Below are 23,225 nucleotides of genomic sequence, written 5' to 3'. Positions count from 1 at the left end.
TGCGTCGTCTTTGTCCGAGTGTTTTGCCTTATAGTTGTGTGATAACGCGGGGGGGAAATCCGGAAGTCGAAGCACACGCGCGTCATCAGTTGACCCGGAAGCAGTTAGACGTCCACATACAGGCTGGAGCTCAACATGTAGTTCATGTGCTGTAAGTTTGATGTAATTTTTTTTTTTTTTTCACTGACCCATTTAAATGTCTTTATTAACTGACAGCTTATGATAAAATACACGAATGGCCGACATCATTCATCCGGAAAGTGAAGGAGATCTTCAGGCTCAAGTAAGCTAACTTATGCTAGCTTTGGCAACATTTCTGATGAAGTTCAGACTGCCTGGAAAGTTGAGTGTGTTGTGTTTAACAGCTACAGTGTAATAGCTGGTGTAGTAGTAGTATATGAATGTTGTCTGCAGAGAGCGTTTGACACACAAACAGAAGGTCTAGAAGTCCAACAGCAGTTTACTATGGTTTAATATTCAGCACAGACAACACAGGGAGCTCATCCTGGCAGGCTCACAGTGCTGGCACAAACAAACATGTCCCTCTGTTTCTATCTTGAAAAACACAATGGAGGTTTAATTAAATTGCTCGAGCAACTAGGCGTAGAACGAAACATAAAGAGGAACATGCACACACACAGACACACACACACAGGAGGTTGTTCCCAGGGTGTCTCTGGATTCATTAACACATATCTACGTGATGTTTGCAGCTCAGCGGGTGTTGAGCACACAGAGGCCACACATTAACACAGTGCGGCCAAAAACAGCATGAGGACAGACAAAAGATGGACACAAATTAACACCATCACAAACACTCATTATTAAGCTTATTTTGGCGTGCTAAAACAGAGCTTCTGTTAACCTTGTGTCATTGTTGTATATTAGCCCCAATTAGTTGCTGTTATCTATCACCATTACGTACGGGTCGCAGAGCAACATCCAGCTTTCCAAGAAAAAAAACACCTAGTATTCTTTGAACACCAACTGTTGTTCTGAAGGTATATTACCAATCCCAGAAGACACATATGGATAACTTATCCTGTCTGTTGTATGAATGAAGAACATTTTTTCAAGTTTCATGAGTTATGGTTACATTTCCTATACAGATAGCTCAACATGTCCAGTTTCAGTATTAGCATGCTTTTACACAAGAAACAAAGCACAAGGTACATTTATTTATCATTTTACAACACTGGGGTTGTAAAACGAAATTAGGGTTGAGTCCTTTTATGCTTTATCACAGAAAAACAACACATGACATTTCCAGCTTCCATTACTGTTTGGATAAGGAACCAGTGGCACAACTTCAGACAACATGTCAGGAGTGTATCTTTGTTCCCCCGTTGAACATTTTGTTATTCACATTCCCCTTCCTTTTGTGTTTGTGTCAAATAAACCGAACTCTTGACCTAGAGCTAAGGAACATAAACCCTTAGAGGAAAGACTTATGTAGGATAAGAGAACAGAGGACCCTGGGAACGTAGGACAAAGACTGGGAACTCAAGCTCACTAATTAAGACATTCAATATGCCAGGCAAGCAGTAGAAACTCCAGGAAGATTCTGCTCCCAGCCAAGATATAGTCCAAATGCAAAACCTCCCATAAGACAGCATTTTACATTTTCATAGTCTGGTTTTTGTATGGGTTTAAACCACCAGCATATGATGTGTTAATTAATGAGCTTTTGGTCCTGGTAGGGGGATTTTGTACCTCTTGTACCAGAGCCAGGCTAATTGTTTCCTCCCTTTTCAAGTCTTTATTCTCAGCTGTTTGGCTGCTGGCTGAAAAAACAATTGATATTTCACAAAAGTGTTGAACTGTTGCTTTAGATGCGTGGGTTTTTTCTTTCTCTGTTCTTTTTTGTTTCAGAAAAATGAAATGTTTAATTCAGGGGCGGCTGTAGCTCAGTGTGTAGAGCAGGTCGAAGGGCCACTGGTTCAAATCCTGGCTCCTCCGGGCCAATTTGCTGCATCAGTGCGGGCCCCGCGATGAGCTGGTGACTTGTCCAGGGTGTACCCTGCCTTCGCCCCGAGACAGCTGGGATTGGCTCCAGCAACAACCCCGCGACCCCTTGAAAAAGGGATAAAGCGGTTACAGGCGAGGACAAAATATTGAATTCAGTTTTTTTCAATTACATGGCGACACATAAAAAGCTCAAACTGAGACTATTTGTGGTTCTATACTGTTTAGTTTTGATGCGCAGTTGGATTTTGCTGATAAAGGGACAGAGTTTGAAGCCTGCCACTGTTCCAAATGCTGAAAGGACTTGATGAATGTATAATTAATGGCAACAGACTGCCCAGTATTGATGTTTTGTTATTGTTCCCTCTGATTTAGATTGAAGAGGTCGAGGCGCTGTCATCCATCTATGGGGATGAGTGGTGTGTTATAGATGAAGCATCCAGAATATTTTGCATCAAAGTATCCAACGACTTGGAGCAGCCAAAACTGACAGCGTGTTTGCAGGTAGAGAAAAAGAAAATCTGTCATGCGGTGCAGTTTGCCTGTGATGCAGTTTTTTGATTATTTTTTTTTCCCCCATTGATCAGATAATTCTCCCACCTGATTATCCGAGCGCATCGCCCCCCATCTACCAGATCAAGTAAGTCTATTTGCCTTTCAAATTTAATCTTGTACTGATGTGCTGATTTGATAGAACAACATCCCACTCAAAAACCTACTCCTCGTCCTACTCAATAACCCTCTATTTGTTCTCGGCTTTTGTAGTGCAGCGTGGTTGCGAGGCCCCGAGAGGGCCAAATTGGCAAACAGCCTGGAAGACCTCTATGTGTGAGTGCTTCTCGTAATTTCTGACTTCACAAAGAGGTACCGTCGGGCGATATTAGCCACAACAAAAGCTTTTTATGGTTGTGTCCTCGGTGCAATTTCTTTGTAGTCTGTGTCCCTTGGAGAATCGACCCTCATATGGAAATATTTAAATTTCAACAGGGATCATGTGGGAGAGAGCATACTTTACCTGTGGGTGGAGAAAATTCGAGAATTCCTCTTGGAGAGATCCCAGAGCTCAGAAACAGGTGAGGTGTGAAAAATGTAATTCATGCTTGAGAGGCACACTTACTTTAGCAATTTGTAATGACTGAATTTCACTTGATAGATTTTCAAAGCCCAGGAAAGTCAAGGGCAGGCTTATTTTATTGCTATCATTCAATCACTAACCCCAGATGCCTTTAGCTACCGTTGCTATGTCGTATTTATTGTGTAAGAAAAATTGCAATTCAAACATACACTGAATGGTGGCGGCAGATGTTCTCAGATTATTTAGTAAATTTTATCAAGTAAACAATACATTTCCCTCTGAATTGTCATAGAGTAGAAGTATATAGTAGCTATAACGGAAATTCTCACGAAAAAATAACTACAAAATGAAATTACCTCAAATTGTACCTACTGTAAGTGCAATATATGAGTAAATGTACATAGTTACTAGGGGTAGGAATCTCTTGGCACCTCACGATTCGATTCGATTCTGATTCTGAGGTTGGCGATTCGACTCTAAACTGATTATCGATGCATCTCGATGCAACAATTTTTTTGTTTACATTTCCATGCATTATTTTTAAAAACTAATAATAATTAAACCCCAGTTTGCTAATCACTTCCTACTTTTGTGATGATCAATAAGAAAGAAACGTGGAGATGGTATTTTGTGTCTTGACTCTAGACACCATCGTCCGAAAACCCACGTTCTCCACAGTGGAATACTGTCGTCAATCCAATGCATTAAAACTTGCTGGCATCTGCAACAGGTCGCTGCTTCTCTCCCAACTCTGGGTGGTATCATGCAAGGTGGTTTCTCAAATGAGTTGTGTTGCCGAAGTATTTAAGTTGAGTTCCACACACCTTACAAATTGTGTAGGTCTTGTCAATTCTCCCCTCGACTTCATGGAACTCAAAATGCTGCCATACAGTGACTTTCAAAGATTAACTGTCTGCGTGTTTTCTTTTCTCACTTCACTACTACTCATTGCTTCAGCAAACTGTTTCATCGCATGCTAATCTCTATTTTGTCTAAGTCTTCTTCCCCATGAAATGGATCACCTCAGGTGGTGCTTTGCTCCCTCTGGCACAATCACCTTATCTGTAGCGAGTGACATGTCATTACTATAAAATCTTGCAGTGTGTGCACATTTAAGATTGAAAAATATTGACTTTGGCAAACTTAACACTGTCTTGATAAAGTTCGGTTGGGGCTGCTGGAGTGTAAACGTCATTAAACCATATAACACTCATTATTCTCTGAATGTTTTATGTTTTGCTGTTTTTGGACAACCTGTCAGCATAAAGTAATATAGTTAGCTAATGACATGCCACTCACAACTAACAAGTGCATCTTGCATTAGAGTAGCTCAACAGATTATATAATCTATTGAATTCACGTTTGCTATTGTTTTTTTAATACGTAAAGAAATACACCATCCTCCAATCAGAAGCCTCGCCTGCATGTGTCCTCTGCTAAGATGCCTTTCCATGAGTGATACAACTACCTGATGTGGTCTGAAGTTGTAATAAGATGAGCACAATGGCCTGTGGGGGCATTGAAAAATCCATCTGTGTCTGACTTTGAGTGACTGCATTGAATTAAGATCGATATCTATTTAATGCCTTCTGTTACCCTGGCAGACTCTTTTGAAGTGTTAAACGAGACAAAGATGCCCAAATTAAAGGTATTCTACAGGTGTCACCGTGCAGCAGGGTTTTCTCAGGGAGTCTGGTCTGTGTCTGTGATATAGAGCACAGTAGGATCTATTATCCAGGCAGTCGGTTTCTTTTGAGCAACAAGGCCGAGAAATATTAACTGCCCTGTCTATTGTTGTGTGGCTTACATTATCCTCTCGCCGTGATTCATGTGGTAATAACTATAACTGGTCTCAGCTCTTAAGTCCAGAGGAGAGGGGTTGACGACTTATTCCCATTCAAATGACGGGGAGGGGGAGCGTAGCGCAGACGGGGTGAAAGAGGGGAGGATTGATAAGGATGAAGATGCAGTTTTCAGCAAAAAAAAAAAAAAAAAAGGAAATGAAAAGGGAGTAAACATTAAAGAGAGGACATGAAAAGTAAAGACCAATAATGGGTCTGATATTGGATATGGTTGAATAAGACCAGCCAGAAAGCAGAGGATGAAAAACAAATGTTTAACCCGCCTAAATATGAAGTCCCGTTTACTTTTAATCGATTTTGGCGGTGCCTGTATGTGTGTGCTTCTGTGTGTGCATATGTACGCACAGAATAAACACTATAGGCCTCACATCATTAAAGCAAGCTTGATAGTAGAAACATTTGGCGTTAAGTGTGGCAAGATTTTTCTTTGTATCAGATCTCCCCAAAAAATCACACCAAGGATTGTCTGTGTGTCCCAAACCTGAAATAGTTTATTCATCTCCTGCAGGGCAACATTTGATTGTTTCTTTGTGCTTTTAGTAATAGTATTATTATAGTATAGTGCAGTATAGTATAGTAATGGTATAACAAAACATTGAAATGCTGTGTAAACCTCTGTATTGTGAATGCATTGATAACAAATCATTTTTAGCAGTATTATTGTTGGTGTCACTGTCAGACAACTGGTGAGGACAAACCTTGCATTCACTCATGCATTTCATCTGTAATGGAGATGTGAAAGCAGATGGAAATGGTGCCAGGCAGCCATTTCTGAATCCACTGCCAGTCAGCCTTCATTTTATTGGGACTTTACTGGGATGTCAGCAGGGTGATGTAGCCCAAAACAATATTTTTAGGTTAAATCCTGTATATATCTAACAATATATATCGTGATATTTTGAGAGCTCCTCCAATGTACTTAATAAATAAAAACATTTAAAAAATGAATAGAAAGACTTAAAGGTCCAGTGTGTAGGATTCAGGGACATAAATGTGATATGATAAGAACAAACATTTTTAATTAGTGTATGATTGCCTGAAACTGAGAAGTGTTGTGTTTTCGTAGCCTTAGAATTAGCCCTTTATGTCAGAGTCTGCCATATGCGCTGGACAAAAAAAAATACTTATAGTAGAGCAGGCCTCTTGTTTTTAATGTTTACAGCAGCCATTGTAGGAAACAGTTGCAATCTGCAGCCTCACTGCTAGATGCCACTAAATCCCACACGCTGGACCTTTTTTTTTAGTAAGAAAATCAGCCTGAAATAATAAAAGTGGGTCATTTGAAAAGTTAGGGGGGCAGGTCTGCCTCTCCAGTGGATAATATGTTTTTGAGTGTTGTCCAAAAGCTATTTTGAACATAACAATGAGTCACACTGTGACTCCAAAGTGGCAAACATGTATTAATCCACAGCTGAAAATAGTCCCGAACAAATCAACTGATCCTCATATTGCCCTGTTTGAGCAGTGTTTGCTAAAAATGATTATTTTTGTCACATTTTTGAAGGAGTTATATCTTCACTCATAACCCCTACGGTTGGGACTGAGAGGCACTGAGAGGCTGTGGAAGTTAGACAGTATTGAAAGATGGACTAACACGTTGTTAGTTTGGGTACTTTCATGTGATTTATTTGACATCTGAATCTTTGCAACTATATATTCCTACAGAACAGACTACTGTAAAAAGGAGTCACAATTGTATAGTTTGTCCAACAAGTTTTAAAACCTTTGTTTAGGATTTTGTAAATATTCTATGCAATATCCTTACTGATAGAGCGTCAATAGATTTTAGACTGTGCAACGGAGCACTGATGTCAGTTCACCTGTTGATCTTTTGTAACTCTTCCCTCTGAATAATGTGTATCTACAACCTTCACTCACTAACATGGCCCGTTTCTGACGCTGGTGCTGTTCTCTGCGTGCATGTTGTTCAGAAACGTGGGAACTGAGCATAATGTGTCGTGATTAACTGTCTGAGAAAAGCAAACACAACAGACATCGCTCAAGTGGAAGCTGGCACTCCGCTGAGTGAAGTTTGTGTAATCACTGCTTAAAGCATCTTCACTGGCCCCAAATCTATAGTATTAGTCGGGCTCTGTTGATTGGTTTATTCAGCTGATTCATTCGCGAACAATCACCAAATGAAGATATTTTCAACTCAAACACATCTTGTTATTGTGACCCACGAGTACACACAATCACGATCACTTACACTCTGCGCTCCAAGATCCGAGATGTCCGATGCTTATCCAGTAATGCTGATTTAACTGTTTTCTCAGAGCTTCAATCAGAAAATGTTGGGAAACTGCACATGCGAATAAACTTTCGATGATTTTGGAAATTATGTTCTGTAATTCTACAAGTGGATGTTGGCAGCTCTCACACACGTTGATCGGCAGTCGTTGTGTGTGTGTGTGTGTGTGTGTGTGTGTGTGTGTGGGGGGTGTTTGGACCAGGAACAGAAAGCTCCAGGGCTGCTGGCAGCTGCAGGAACAGTCAGTGCCAGCCAAGTGGTACCTGGCCCTTTGTCATCCCGTGCTTCATTCACTCGGCCTCAGACATCAGAGGTTCACTCTTGTAAACCTTTGACAACTTGACATATGCAATCTTTTGTTTTAGGTTGTCCATGCCTGAAATGGGTGCTGGGTTGGAAAGATACTTTTTAGGGGTGGCCATCCCATGCCACCCTTGTAGATCCACTCTTGCTGTTATGTATTATTTATAGTCTGTGTTGGTATAATAGGTCATTAAACCGTGTTTGTGTCAATTTTAAAGGTCATGCCTTCTTAATGTAGTGATGAGATGCTCAGTGTGTGTAATTTTGATGACTAGCTGCCTGACTTGCAGAAATCTCACTGAAGACTTTTAGAGGAAACAACAACAACAAGTGTCTTCTTTAAAAATACTTTTCTGATGTTTTCTCACATGTCCTCTTCCAGTGGATCAACCAGAAAAGGTGAACATGACAGCTGAGGAGGAAGTGGACGATGAGGACATACCGGACTTCAGGACTTTCAAACTGAACACAGAAAATGCACATCTCTTCATTGATCAAGGAAACGGTAACGCTCATTACATAGTTTGATAGAAGTGGTCAAAACTGAACAAGGATTATAGTGAGGTATGATTTTTGTCCCATAGATGAAGAGTCACCTCCTATAAAACATGGAACTACCATCACTGACCGACGTAGCACCTTCCAGCCTCACTTAGCACCTGTGGTGACGCCCAGACAGGTAAGAAACATGAATGACATGTTAGTATTTTACATCTCCAAACAGTAGAGCAGAAGATTATAATTGATTTTGTTGAAATATGAGAAGATACCATTTTTTTTTCTCTAACCGTGGCGACAAGGCTCATACAAGCAATTTTCCGAAACTGAAATATCGTCCTGTTCCTGCTTGCTAATCATACTCTCTGGGATCTGAGGTAACACACACTGATCCGTCTTAAAAGCTTCCACCTGCTGTGAAGTGTTATTTAGACAAAAATATTTACAGACGCAGCTGTCCTCCAGAGAGCAGATGAAATGACACCTGCACACCATTTACATATTTTCTTGTAAAAGTTTGTAAATGTTCAGTTCAGCCAGAGAGAGAAATGAGTAAAAGACTCAGATGTGCTTCAGTCTGAAGAAATCTGAGTCTTGTGTTTTCATCCAGTGTAGTTTTCTGTACAGTGTGTTTTAATACAGAAACTGTATGGAGCTCCAAAGTGTTTGGTATTAAATGATTTAATAAGATGTCATGAAATGATTAAAAAAAAACAGTTCTGATAACTATATAGATGAACAGAAAAGATAATTTAAGGAATTATTAAAACAAATGATTATTTATAATAATTATTATTTATATTTTCTGTTATATTGGTGTTGATAATGTTGCTAGTCACAGCCCCCCTCAGTTTTCAATCACATGTCCCCTGCCACCCATTACACTGATCCATCAGTTAATCACCGCTTGTGTATTTAAATCCTCATCTTCCCGTCTGTCTCTGTCATTTCGTCTGTTTTGTTTTTTCCTTGTGTTCCCTGTGTCTCCCTGTCCCATCTTCCAATCATGTGTATCTGGCTTTTGGTTCCTGATTCCTCGCGTTATTTCTGTTTTGCATTCTTCCTTTTGCTGTTACAATTTTGGATTTAGATTTTTAGCTTTTTGCTATTAAAGCTCGCTCTTACTTTTGGTCACCATTTTGTAGCGTGATATGGAATTGCTGCTTGAGATTGGTATCTTAATAGTGGAACATTATTAAATCAACTGTATGTGGCCTGGTTGGTATTGCTGGCGATAGTAAATACAAGTCAAAACTCGCAGCGCTGATATATTCACACGGCCTTCTATACTGTCAGACTGTTTTTGTGCACACAAAAGAATGAGTTCTCTAAGATTTTGCTCACAAATTTGTTAAAACCTGCTTGAGTGAGCACCTGGCAGTTGTAGCGTATGCTGTATAAACAGCGTGGTTTGTGCCCTGGTGTTCACCGGGTTGGTCCTGATGAAATGCCACTCTAAAATGTGAGTGTTTTATCACACAACACAATGTCACAGATGTCGTAAGTGGCATGCTGACGGCAGGAATGTCCACCAGAGCTGTTGTTTGCAAACTGAATGTTCATTTCACTCCAATAAGCTGTGTCCATTGTCTAGAATTTGGCAGTACATCCAACCGGCCACAGAATCGCAGGCCATGTGTAATCAAGTCAGCCAAGGACTTCCACATTCAGCAGATGAGCTGAGATCAGGCACCTGGACACAATGTTGGTGGACAGGCTCACCTTCACTGGTGTCTGACACCTTAGAGAAGTATTTTCTTAATGGATGAAGCCTGGTTTTCACCGTGCCAGACAGATGGAAGATCTCCTGTACGGTGTCAGTGTTGCTGTGCAGTTTGGTTATGTCGACTTTGTGAACCAAGTACCAAGTACGGGCCGACATAAGCGCCCTGGAAGCTGAAAACATCCCAGTTCTTGAGTGGCCCGCACACTCACCAAACACGTCCGCCAGCTGGCATGTTTGGGTTGTCCTGGATAGACGTGTACAGCAGCGAGTTCCACTTCCTGCCACAATATTGTCCCTGCAATATCCTGCAACTTCACACAGATATTAAAGTGCACCAGCACTTCACAGGTTACAATCAATAACCTGATCAACTCTACCAGACCAAGATGTGTCGCTCTGCATGAGGAAAACGGTGGTCACCCTCAACCCGAAATTAAAAAAAAGCCTTTCTGTGAAATCCACAGTTCATGGTCTTCTTCTCCTGTTTAATCAGCATCTTGTTATGCTACACCTGTCAGGTGGATGGATTTTCCTGGCACAGGTGAAGTGCTCATTAACAGAGATTGTCACAAATCTATTGAGGAAAAACAAGTTTGCACATAAACGAGCAAAGAGCTTCTGTTTAATATTCTGGAAAATGGAAGTGCAATTGTTGCATTTTGATTTCTGTTCAGGGCAATTTGATGCAGCATTACACATTATATACGATAGTATAATTTTGACTGTCAGTTTTCCATGAAGAAATAATGTCCAATACACATTTTAAACCCCTGCAACTGACAGAAAATTCTTCTGTCATGATATCATAAAATTAGAAACACATAATAAAACTGATATACCATCACATTCTGATCAGTCATAACAGTGATATGACCAGCTGATCCCTGCACAGCCCTGTGCAGGAGGGGAGATCTAATTAGCACAGCTCTATGAATAGAGGATGTTTGTCAGACTGCTGTTGAAGAGAGCCTCATTTTCCATCAGTGCTGTCAGTCCTTCATGCAGTGGCTTAAATTATGAAATGTCAGTTTTAAAAAGAAAAAATCTGTCATCAAACCATGATAAGAATATTCAAGTGTAGGGCTGTTGATCACTAAGATGACATGCCGGAAATGTTCCAGCTAAGGCTCGCTTTGAATAAAAATGATCATTATGGTGACTTCAGTTGATTGGAAATGACTTGGAAAACATACTTGTAAAACGGAGGCTTACTATGCTTTTTATTTTTTTTCCTGTCCTTCAGTGTTTCATAAAGGTTCTTGTGCATGAAAACGTAGATAAAAGATAAAAGTTTGCGTGTTGCATAATTTATGCCTAGCGGCTAGTTTGGCACATCAGAGTTGTTGTTAGTGATGCTGGCTCAGGCGTGTCTGAGCTGACCAATCAGAGCAGGCTGGATATTCAAGGGGGCGGGCCTTTAAAGAGACAGGAGCTAAAACAGAGCGTTTCAGACGAGGGGCGGGGGTACAGAGCTGCAGCAGTGGACAGCATGAGAAAACTGATGTGTTTGTTGGAGCTTGTAAAGTGTGTAAACCTATTCTAGTGGTGACCAAAAACAAAACTGTGAAAACTGAAAATGAGCAAAGTATGTCTCTTAGGAAAGATGGAAAAATGGTGTGCATGGTTAAAAAAATGGTAAACATGCGAAAAACATTGGAAATACAGCTGCCTTAGGCGTGTTTAGCTGCCAAAGAAACTGAGACTCAACTATTCAATCCTATTTTATTTTTGTAGGATTTCATAAGCAGGTGACTAAATCTGTTTTTGTGCATTTGTCAGCAGCGTCAGGCAGCTGTCATGCACATATACTGCATTATTTTCAAACTGCTATGGTTCAGAAAAGAACTGTCTTTTCACACACATCCGGCATGAAAGCGGTTTATGATAAACACAGATTTTATTTTTGTGTGTGTGTGTGTGTGTGTGTGTGTGTGTCAGCATTTTTCATTCATAATCGAGGTGCAGATGTAATGGCATGTGACAGTGAAGTGAGGAACATGTCATGGTGTTTATCGTTCCACCTGTTTGTGTGTTGCAGGTAAAAATGGTCCTGGAGAAGCTGTATGAAAACAAGAAGATTGCCAGTGCCACTCATAATATTTACGCATACAGGTCAGTGATATCGTACAGGATCTCACATCTATCATGAATTTATGATGCAAACCATGGTAACTACAGTACCTGAGCTTAGTGTTACAGTGAGTCTCATTAGTGGAGAGGATCATTAATTGAAGACTGGAGGCCTGCCTTTCTAAAGGGCACATCACTTTATTAAAGGTCGAAATAGCAACGGAGAAAATAACGGCTGCTTGATAGTATTGTGTATTTTGTGAATAGACGTGTTTATACGCCTGCCTATATGCCTGCATGTGCCGTTTTTTTGTTTTTTTTTTCGCATAGTCTAATGAGGTCGATGTCAAGCTGCTGATGCACAGACTGGGTGGTCATTACCGCTGACATTTAGAGTGCTGAAAAAAAAACCTCTCCCGCTGAAGAGGCTGCTGGTGTCACAGCGTCATTCTCAGACCAAAATGTCTTAATGCTCTCCCACCTCATGCCAAGCTGTTGCCGATTTTTCTTCCCCTAGAATTTACTGCGAGGACAAGCACAGCTTCCTGCAGGACTGCGAGGACGACGGAGAGACAGCCGCGGGGGGGAGATTGCTCCATTTGCTGCAGGTTATTATTTCATTAAGAAAACAGACCTTGACCCGACTCGCCACCCTTTCAGCTGTGTGTTAAACATTTGTCAAAAAGAAAAACACGCCGACCAAGCTGATGACTGTTGCTTGTTGCATCCAATTCTCTCTTGGCTTCTGCTTGTGCAGTTGGTGTTAGTTTGTAGCTGCCTTGTTCATGTTTCTTAGTCCAAACAATTTGGCATCTGCTGTGGCTTTTAAACCTGGATTGTTATGAGTACGGAGCTTTCCAAAGACTCAGGCGTTACACTAAAACTTCTTGTTTTCTGTTAGTACCTCATCTATCGTAAACTTTCGGAGATGTGTTCCTCATAGAACAAATACATAGCATATGTATAATATGTAATATTCATATTAATGATCACAGTTGTGTTTGAAAAATGCCAGTTGGTCTTTGTACAACATAAATGTAATTTTATTTTCAGATATTTACCAGTCTTTAATGCACCATCTGTCTGCAAGTCTGTGAGATGACAAAATGTGCTGAACAGAAAAAAAAGCTGTGTCTTTAATCCATCCTACACACTAATTCTGAGCAGGTTTTGATTATATATGTAGTGTGTTCATACTGGATGAGTGAGAAGTGACATCTGCAGAAAATTCAAATTACTTGTGAACGATCACGAGCAACAAAACCAAAAATGATTTAAAACCCACACAGTTACTCAAACATTCTTTGTTGAGGGATGCAAACTTAGTTTGCCAAAAAAAAAAAAGTATCCTTGCAGCCCTTAATTCATTTTCTGACTAAATAGTTAAAATAAAATATTCATAATTATGTTTTCATTTGTGTTTAATCACCTAAAAATAACTGAAATAACTTCAGAATAAGTTACGTTTACAGAGGGAGGGTGTCCTCTTAACCCTGCTTTGGCATTACAGAAGCCCAGAACAGACAAAAACCAAACTCTGGCTCTAGAGAGGACCTTTTATGTTCTTCGTGTTCTGTTGCCTATAAATCCCACACACTGGACCTTTAACTGACCTAATGTGTCAGCCCCATGAGGGAGTGTGAGAAAGAGTTCCTTCAAACGTGACTGGGTTTGTACCAATGTCTGCGCCACATGAGGAAGAAAAATAGAAAATCATTAAATCTAGCAGTGCCACCAGGAATCGTTCAGTCTGTTAGGGATGATTTCACTGTCGGACATCACCATCGTGGTCTGTTATGAAGTAAAAATCCTGATATTAAGATGCTGAAATTGCTTGTCCTGAGGGCAGAGACAAACATTAATTGAGGTAAGTGAACTTGGAGAGAAAAATCAGTCTCCACAGGGACTGAAACTTTAGGGTCTTACATGAGGAAATGACTTCATTAGTGTGACCCACACCACTCGTTTTTACCTAATGTGTAAATTTCCACTCCGTCAGTCTCCAGAGAAGTAGTTCACGATAGTGATTTCACACAATTAATCCTCTCGTTTCACATCTCAGATACTCACTTGTCACTGGTTTGTGCTGTCAGATGGCACTATGATTCACACACACCCACATCACACTGAAATGTCCAATTGTCCACACACTGTTTCGCCAGTCGCGCTGGCTGAAGGCCAGTGAAGGGTTTGTGACAAAAGGTTTGCTGTGATCAGTGCTCACCGCTGACCTGTAGTAGTCCTGTCGTACTCGTTCTGAGTCGGTGCCGAGTCGTATTAGAGCTCCACTAGATGAGATCCATGACTCATGTCAAAGTTCATCCTCGTTCACAAGCTGACAGCAGGCGTCTGTGCCAGTGTGACCCCGTTACAGTGATGAATCGATGTGAAATGGGGCATCGGACTGGTGTGTATGTCAGAGACTGTGATGTGCTGTGTAGAGTCCGGAGTAATCAACAGTAATTAAGCTGTTTACGACTAATGCAGTGTTTCCTCCTAAACAGCCAGCCACCTCAGGAACACAGCACCCTACACAGATGGTCCCGGCTGTAATTTACTGAAATTACTGTCTGGATCAATGAAAAAAGGCGACAAACTTACTCAATAACTTAGTCTATTAAAAATTAAATATTTGTAAATTAACAAGAGGCCAGGTGACTTTGTGTAACTCACGTAATTATCACCAGACTCTGCATTTCCCCTCAAGCTCATGTGATCTTTACAGTGTCCTTAAGTTCATTGTTTTGGTTTTGCTTTACTCTTTTGGTTCAGTCTCAAGCTAAAGCTCTAAAAAAAAAAACTGTAGGCTTCCTGATAAATGGACAGACACCATCAGAAGCAGAGCCCTTGTCATTCCTATCAAAGCTGCTCAGTGGCACGTGAAGCCAAAAAGTTCAACTTTCTGGGTGTATAATACCCCAAATCTTCCACATTGTGTGGCCCATGTTGTTCTGCGCTGGCTGAACTTCCAGTTTAGCCCCCAGCTGACTTCAGTGGGGATGAAATGATTTAATGGTGCAGCTCCTGTTGACACTCCAGCTGTCATTGGACTGAATGGATCAATGGAAGCTTATAAGAAAAAAAATATTTTTGGGCTCCTGTGCATCACCTAACATTGTAATTACATAGTTGGCCACTATGTAAAAGTGGCTCTATAGCCTGTCGCTAGCTGGCAAACACAGTTACGATTTGACAGGCAAGTCCAAGCGAACGCTGTGTAGAAAAGGCAAGCGCGTGCTAACACGTAACCACACAGAGACTTGTTCATAGTTTTACTAGACAAAGGCTTTTTTCTACGCGTTTTGGTGCGAGGTGTCTTGGCGTGATCGGCCCTTTGGGTAAATCAACCTCATGAGGTGATATACTGTGTGTCACGCTGTGTTTACTGCTTGTTATGATTACCGAAAAAAAAGGCAGATCAGTCAGAACAGTTGTTAAAACTGTTAAACGTGAACTCAGCAACTTCATATTTGCTGTACTTAACCCATATAATCCTGAACGACATACATCGGAGCCTCTTCAAAGACGCACTATGCGTACACTTCCTGCAGCCGACTGACCTACTGTAAATTGTACCGATAGCATCTCGGACCCACTGTCCTTCTGCTCATCCTTCTGAGCAACACGCTGATTAATCTTCTTCTTGTCACACTCTCAGCGTACCGAGCAATTTACATGAAGAGCTCTCTCCTTAATCTATTCTTCTCTAATCTCATCCCTCTCCACGAGCCTTTCTTCCTGTTTCCTCATTTAGATTCGCGCTCTCTGTCAGTGAATGGGGAAGTGTGAGGTGATGAATAAAGAAAAGGATCTGATTAATAGTGTCGCCAGCCAGATGTGGATGAGTCCCCCCTCCAGTGACAGCGCTTTTTGTGTGTGCTGCAGTGCGGAGCCGAAATCTCCGCTCTGTGTTAAAGGAACAGTCCGGCATGATGGGGAATTGGCTGATTTGCTTTTCGCTCGCAGTTTGAGGAGAAGACTGTCAGTTAGTTCTGTGTACTCAGTAGAGAAAAGCAGGACGTGTCAGCTTAGCCCGTACAGCCAGCTTCTATTAACAAATGTTATATATATCCAGTTGTTTTCTATCAACACTTTTTTCCCTTCCTCTTTTTTTTCTTTTTAGCTAACATACTAGTGACTAGACTATCTAGACTAGACGGACTTTGGTTTGGTTTTGATTAGAGGGTTTCTGAAATGTTGCACTGTTGTTGGTCGAAAAAATGACATTCATGCTTAAAGGGTAAGATTTACACACTGAAGTGTGTTTACAGGTGTTGGGGAGTACCACAGCATATGTAAAAAAAAAAGTTTCAAAGTTTTTTAAATTATAAAGGCTTTTGTAGGCTCCACAGGAAGCTGCATATAATGTGATAAGTTCCTCCAGTGATGTCGATCAGTGGATAAATTGCATTGGGATTCTGAAGTGTCGGGCCATTAGACGTAGACTGACAGCTGGGCCAGAATCATGAGGACTCATCCACCACATCACATCTGGTGTGAAATATTTCACTGCTTAAAAATGGTTTGCCAGTAGTATATCCTCTCACATTCACACTCATTTCACGGCTAACGCGTGTTTGTCTCTCACCACAGATTCTGGACGTACGTAATGTCATGGTGGTCGTGTCTCGGTGGTACGGAGGTATTTTGCTGGGTCCGGACCGCTTCAAGCACATCAACAACTGTGCCAGAAACATCCTGGTAGAGGAGGGATACACCGCCTCCACGGTGAGACGCTCGCCGGGCCTCTTGCAAATCACTCTGCCATCTTCCATTGACACGTCATCAGTCAAACGTGGCTTTGCTGTCGGTTTTCTGATGCAGGGAAACACCTGGTGTCTTGTAGGTTTAAATCACTTTTACCCTCATGTTCCTCCGATTCCCTGAAAACAAAAGATCGGATTATTTTATTTTTTATTTGACAACCAAATTCCAGAAGTCAGAAGAGTCCCTCCAACCCTGTCAGACAGTATATAGTTACAGGTCACAGTGAGCCATAGATTTATTAGAATAATATCGAGTGTCTGTCAGACTCGCTTTGTGTTTCCACAGTAACCACTTCAGTAGCTGTCACATTAGGGATATTGATTTATTTGAAGTGTCTGGTTGCCACATTTTCTGAAGATCAAACACTCACTGTTCGCTTTCAGCAGCCTGAAGTTAGGTCCAGTCTGCTTTGAAGCTGTCTTTGTGCTCCGCGAAGTTATTCCATTGATAACACGATTGACCTCTGAGCTGCTGCCACACGTACAGTGCTGTAGATTAAAGGTACAGCAAACCAACTCTTAAAAGTGTCCTACTTCAAAACCCCATGAGCTGTATGTAAAAAAAAATAAATAAATAAAAAAAATAAGCACTTGATTTCATTCCCATCCTGACAGCAAAGTGTCCGTTCCCTTTGGATGTGAAGTCTGGGCTGTATGAAATCCAATCAGAGTCCACCATCTGTGGATTGAGGGAGCTGCTCATGATGTGTAATCACTTTTTCTGTAGTTAAATCTTAAACGTGCAAAAACAATATTATAGCTGGATGAAAAATATCTTCCATACGAGTGGAATATTTAACCCTCCAAACAAAAAAAATCCTCGACGTTTGGGCTTAACGTGTACAAGCTGATGCTGATACCTTTTTATAGTTTTCATTAACAATTATAACGATCTGTTTTTCAGATGCTTGAGATGTCAATCACGTCCGTCCTCATAGTCACCAGCTGTCAGTACTCTCTCTGCGCAGAGGGTTTGTTTTTATCTCCTTTACTCAACAAGTCCACGGTGGGTTAGTTGCGCTGACCTCTGCGCCGCGAGTTTGTCTCTGCAAAATAAGAAAAACATTGGATTTACAGGATGAAAGCTGCAGGGTGGAAAAAGGCATGAGTGAGTTTGAAATGTGCGACACAAACTACCCACAGGATTTTTTCCCCATACAGCGTATTATTTAGACTTTTATTTAAAGTAAAACAAACATAAAATATTACACTATATTATTATTTGTTTTGCATCGTATCGGATCAGTCTTCTGACCGTTCGAAGAGTTTATAAGTGGAACATTAGGGTCCATGTAAACAAATCTATAGTGGATGTATGTCGGAGATTATACCCCAAGGAACCCCAATTCATCCTATAGTTGCTGAAATATTTCAGTGAAAGTGGTGCGTCGAACAACAGACTGTCGGTCAGTGCCATCCTTCGAGTAGTGCTGGATGATAAAAATGATGAGGTACAATAACAGTGATTTAAGGACCCACAATTGAGCCTTGAGGTACACCAGTTAAATCTGTGAATAGATGTTGTTGTTGTTGTTGTTGTTGTTGCTGATTAAAACCAAGAACTTTTGATTGTCCGAGTAAGAGAGGAAACACTTCAGGTCATTTTTCTGCAGTGTTTTATTTACCAAATACAGCAACAAGGATTCTTTCTGTCGGCTAAAGTTTCAGGAAACTTCAGGAAGTCGTGATCGTTGTCGGTTCAAGTTAAAGACTGACTGGTTGACAGCTCCATCACAAACACTTGGTTTTCCTCTTTGCTTCATGCATAATCATTTTTCCCACATGTATTGCTCTGCTCTATGAATCCAAATCATCATTATGTTTTTTTTTTTTGTCCAAGCTGTTCGACTGTTGGGAGATCTATGAGTCGGCAGCCTGGGTTGTCAGAGTGATAATTAGCGGAGAATGTTTTATAAGAGTACTTTAGAATTCAATGTTTGGTTTGTTGCAATTATTGGAATACATTAAAACAGTATGGTGCGTGCCAATCAGTACATTGTAATTTGCACATTTCAGTAAGACAGGAGAAACACTGCAGGAGCTCAGGCAAGAACGTCTGTCAAATATTGAGTCGAGAGCTTTAAGACTGCACTCAAACATTAAAGATGGAGGAAGCGGTGGCACCTTTTAAGTGGAGCGCTAATGTAGGATAATCATTATTCTGTTCATCCTCTAATTCGGTCCTCTTGTTTCACAGGATGAGACCGCCAAATCAGGAGCGAAGACCAAGAAGCCAAAAGCCAAGAAAACGAAATGAGTTCCAAAAAAAAAAAAAAAGGACTTTTATTTAACACGTTTTCACAATATCATGAAAAGGTTGTTTTAAGCTGATTCAGGTTTGTCTTAATACAGACAGCATCGTTCTTAATTTCTGACAATGACAAATTATTTATTCAATTTAATTACGGTTATTAAACATGTTTGTAGTGAAACTGTTATTTCAGCTGATCGCTTTAACTCCGTTACATCAGAGATTACAGCAGTTTGACCGAGAAGCCTTGAAATGAAATGTTTACTCTACAGCATGTTTTCATTAAACGAATCAAAACACGAGAACTGAACGTGTTGCTTGCTCACCATCATCCGTCCTGGAGTGGAATTATTGATCCACATTGTTGGATGACAACGCAGTCATTACACACTTGGAGAATTGGAGAATACAAATTACCTATTGATGTCACCGTTCATTTGTAATTGTAATGCTCCACTCTGTCTTAATGTTAATGTATGAGTTCTCGTCCTTACAGGCGTTAATTCAAGCTTTCAGCCAAAAGCTCAGTGAATTAAATTCATCCGCAATTCATTCAGCGTCTCCCAAGAAATATGATCAGACATAAATGCTCGGAGAAAAAAAAAAACAAAAACGTAAGTTCACTGACGCCCTCACACTCACTCGTGTAATTCACATGTCTGTTTTTCCTGATGCGTTTCTGACATCCACTGCTAAATATTCAGCTTTTCACTCTTGTGGGTTTTCCTGGAGCATTTCCCTCACATTGGCTTTGCTGGGATTTTGCCTCACCTCTCCACTTTGGTGTCACTGGATCCCCGGGAAGACACGGTCTGCATATCAACCACTCCAGGGTTGGCTTTAGGTAGCAGAGGACTGCTTTCTAAAAATACCCGGGGCTCATCTGTGCACTTGTCAGCTTGGTTTTAACCATCACAACTCGACCGCTATAGGTGGTGCTCGGGGGGGGGAGGGGGGTTGACTTGTATCTGTGTTCTGTATCCTGAGGGAATACAACTGAAAGCATGATCCAAGGAAGACATTTGAATGACACAATATAGCGGAGCTGTCAGAGATTTCCTCCGCGTCTTTGTACGAAAGCAGCCTGCTCATTTTAGCCATTGAGAATAATTACAGCTAATCCACTTAGCAGAGAGTTGTTTGTCCCTGACAAGCGATCATCACACTGAACCCATCATCTCAGCCCTTAATCATGTTTTTTAGAGGCTTGCAAAGAACACATGGAGCTAAATTCATACTCCAAGCTGAGGAGAATAATTATCCCATTTAGAGATTTCAAAGATTTCATCCACGCGGTTTTTCCTGCTGTTGAGTGTTACAACACTCCATAGGAGAACTTGACACGAGACTTTCATAGTTGCAGGAAAATCCAGCCATGTAAAGGCAGGTATGGATCCCCCAAAGTGTTAAATATAATACGAATATTTTTAGATTCAAAACTATTAAATGGATTTATATTCCAACAGCAATCACTGTTACAGTGTTTGATCAGTGATCTATGTCTCTCCTCCATCTGCCCATGCAGTAAATAAAAGACATTTTCTGGTATCCCTGCCCACTTTATCCATTATTCATAACAGAAATGATTTCAAAAAGCTGTTTTTCTAAAGTTTGATTTCATTCCATAAAGGTATTTCTTGCCATCCTCTCGCCTTTCAGCCAATCACATGTCCCCTCAGTGCCCCTTTAGCTAGCAAGCTCAAAAACAGCTGTAAATCTTAGAAGTGCCTCTTGACTCAGGTACCACTACAAAAAAATCCTAAGTTGCATTTTGGCGAGAGTTTTGCTATAACGGCGGCAGCTAATGATGCGTTCAATCTACCTCAGAAGCTGGCGCTGGGAATGATGTCGTTCCCAGTTTGACTGCGCTCCGGCGGAAGTTGGAATACCAGATGTAGCCAGATCAGAGATCATAAACTATTGTTTACATACCAGCTGATTAATGATGCGTTTGACCGAGCTGTTTGTAAGACTGAATTATTGAGTCACAAAGCCGCCATCTTGGTTTTGTGAGCTGCATCGAACTTGCATCCGAGTTGGAAATCGGACTTCAACTTGCGCTCCAGTTGAAAGTGCAAAGTGGGAGCTCGAAAAATTCCAACTTCAAACGGAACGCACCATAACTGGTTAATTCAGCGTCACCATAGTCGTGCTTCTTAGTTATAATGCATGAATACATCGGCTAACATTGACAGCATTTCCCACAAACTCTAGGTGCTGTATCGTGGGCAGCTGGACGTGTTTCAGTTTCTTGAAGACGTTTCACCTCTCCTCCAAAAGACTTCTTCAGTTCTAACTAACCGGAGTGGAGTTGCAGGCTTTTAAACTCTGTGTGGGAGTGTCCTTACAGAGTCGTTAAGGCCACATGTGGGTTGCTAAGGCTAGGTGAGCCCAGGTGTGAATGTTGGACAAAGATGGATTTTCTTACTCCTCTTTCAGACCGTCTGTCTTCTCTGGCCAACATGTTTACTTTGTTGTCCTCAAAGGAATGATTTTTTTCCCCTTCAGATGTAAGTGGACAGCAGAGTCTTGACCCGAGGAGCTGACCCTCCTGTGTTGTGCCGTTCCCGGTTGATTTGTCTCCCCCAGTGTACAAGTCTGTTCAGCCATGGCTGCACTGAACGTTCCTCTGTCTCTGCCTTGGTGTTTCGTCCTCAGGATGGACAAGTTCTCCTCTCTGCCTGCTCTGGATCTTTTAGAGGTTTTGACCAAGCTCTCTGTATGTGGCTCTGTTCTTACTCCATCCCCTTTTTTTTTTCTTTGTGATCCCACGAATGTTTAATAGGAAAAAAAACTGATGAAGTGATGACATTTTGTAACCAGAAGTTCAAAAGTCAACTTCAGCTGTGACTTCATGAAGTTCTGCATTAACACTGCTCTGGCCATGATTCAACACCATAATTCGGGGGAGGAGATTGTGACCATGTTTGATAGTACTGAACTGGCAACACTTATCTGAAACGGTGGTGAGTGAAGAGATCTTCTGTGCTGCGGGGTTGAGGATATATTGGAAGCATCCATGTTTTAGAATTTGTAGTTTCTTTGTGGGAACATCCATATTTGAAGCATTGACTACAACCATGGCTGGAACTTTATGTTCAGAACGTGAACACAAACAAGTCTTCTCTCAATGAACTGACACACTTACTTAGAGTCTTTGTCCATCACAAGCTCAATTTTTTTACTGATACTGGGCTTCGGGGGATTGTCCTCGCACCATGTGATGAAGCTTTCTGTAAGTCCTCTGTACTTGTGTGTAAAAATAGACTGTAGTGTGTGAAAACAGTATGTTTCTAGCTGTAGATCTTACACGTCCATACAGTGATAACGTCTATGCTGGCAATAAAACCACACTGAAATGCACGGAATACCTTTTTATTAAATTTCTGTCTTCAGTCCGAACACTGATCTGCCAAAACATTAAGCCACGGGCAGGTGAAGTGTTTCTTTTACGAGTACCAAGCGTCTAGAGACCACTGCAGACAAAGTTCAACCATTCAACAACACGCCACACAACGAAAAACAATTCAGGAACAGCCCGAGGAACACGACACACAGCTCAAGGTGCCAACCAGGCTCTTAAATCCAAAAGGCTTCAATCTGCAAGATGACAGAGGTGTACAGAGGCATAAAATCCCAGAGCAGTGATTTTAGTTTGAAGGCTTTTTTTCTCGAGAGAGAAAAAAACATAACTCTGTCAGGGTTAAAAACGACAGCAGGGTGTTTCTCTGAGGTTAATGGGATCCAGCGAGTCAGCAGAGGTGATCGCCATGTGGTGAGCGGTGAAAAGTGAGCGAGCAGGTTAACTCCACCGTCATGAAACAAACCGTGTCATCGCGGGTGAATGAAACAAAATCAAGTATTTTTCATATTAAACTTTCCTTAACGAGATTTTTTAAAAAAATTGACTTTAGTACAATATGAATGTAACAATAAAATATTACTGCAGGATAATGATTCTTAGTTTTCAGATATTTTTACACATATTCGAAGAGGTTTGATAGAAATCAGAGAATGTGTTGGTTAACATGAGTTCTGATCGATGACCTTGGAGGAAAGGAAAGAAATCACTTGACCAAATCGCTGAACTTGATGGTGTAAATATCATCAGAGCTGCTGCTGCTGCTGCTGCTGCTGCTGCTGCTGCTGATGATGATGATGATGATGATGAAGATGAAGATGACTGGCTCCCTGCAGACATCCAGCCGGCTGCTGCTCAGATCATTTCATCTCAGCCTGCCTCATGCATGTCTGGTCCACTTCACCGTGTGATTGCAGACTTCAGCCTTTGATCAGTTGCTGGGCGGACAAAGGAGCAAAGCGTCAAGTCTGCAGAAATCAGCCGAGGGGGGCGACCGGAACTTGTCTTGCCTCCAAAATAAAAGCGTAAGCGCATTTGACACCTTTTGCTTTTTCTTCTTATTTTGTTTTTTTGTCTCACACACAACACACACCCAC

The 23,225-nt window shown here is 41.2% G+C and overlaps 1 protein-coding gene across 2 annotated transcripts; it reads left to right on the top strand.

Annotated features, from left to right (window-relative positions):
• Positions 1 to 96: 96 nt before the first annotated feature.
• On the top strand, positions 97 to 23,121 carry impact (impact RWD domain protein). Of its 2 annotated transcripts, none has more exons than XM_037113617.1 (11): positions 97 to 283; positions 2,341 to 2,469; positions 2,553 to 2,605; positions 2,731 to 2,793; positions 2,953 to 3,038; positions 7,839 to 7,961; positions 8,041 to 8,135; positions 11,719 to 11,792; positions 12,268 to 12,358; positions 16,344 to 16,478; positions 21,276 to 23,121. In XM_037113617.1, the coding sequence occupies exons 1-11, from the start codon at positions 236 to 238 to the stop codon at positions 21,279 to 21,281; spliced, it is 903 nt and encodes a 300-aa protein (XP_036969512.1). In that variant the 5' UTR covers positions 97 to 235; the 3' UTR covers positions 21,282 to 23,121. The 2 variants fall into 2 exon arrangements, with proteins under 2 accessions (XP_036969512.1, XP_036969511.1); XM_037113616.1 differs by lacking the exon at positions 21,276 to 23,121 and adding an exon at positions 18,714 to 18,778.
• Positions 23,122 to 23,225: the final 104 nt, after the last annotated feature.

Source organism: Acanthopagrus latus, chromosome 11 (assembly GCF_904848185.1).
Source record: "Acanthopagrus latus isolate v.2019 chromosome 11, fAcaLat1.1, whole genome shotgun sequence".
Lineage (NCBI taxonomy): Eukaryota > Metazoa > Chordata > Actinopteri > Spariformes > Sparidae > Acanthopagrus > Acanthopagrus latus.
This window is presented reverse-complemented; position numbering and strand designations above follow the sequence as displayed.

Bases quoted from the DNA above. Each gene is read 5' to 3' on its own strand.
- impact (XM_037113616.1), top strand. From the start codon at position 236: ATGGCCGACATCATTCATCCGGAAAGTGAAGGAGATCTTCAGGCTCAA. The intron at 3,039-7,838 runs GTGAGGTGTGAA...GTCCTCTTCCAG, and splicing joins ATCCCAGAGCTCAGAAACAG to TGGATCAACCAGAAAAGGTG. The intron at 7,962-8,040 runs GTAACGCTCATT...TTTGTCCCATAG, and splicing joins CTTCATTGATCAAGGAAACG to ATGAAGAGTCACCTCCTATA.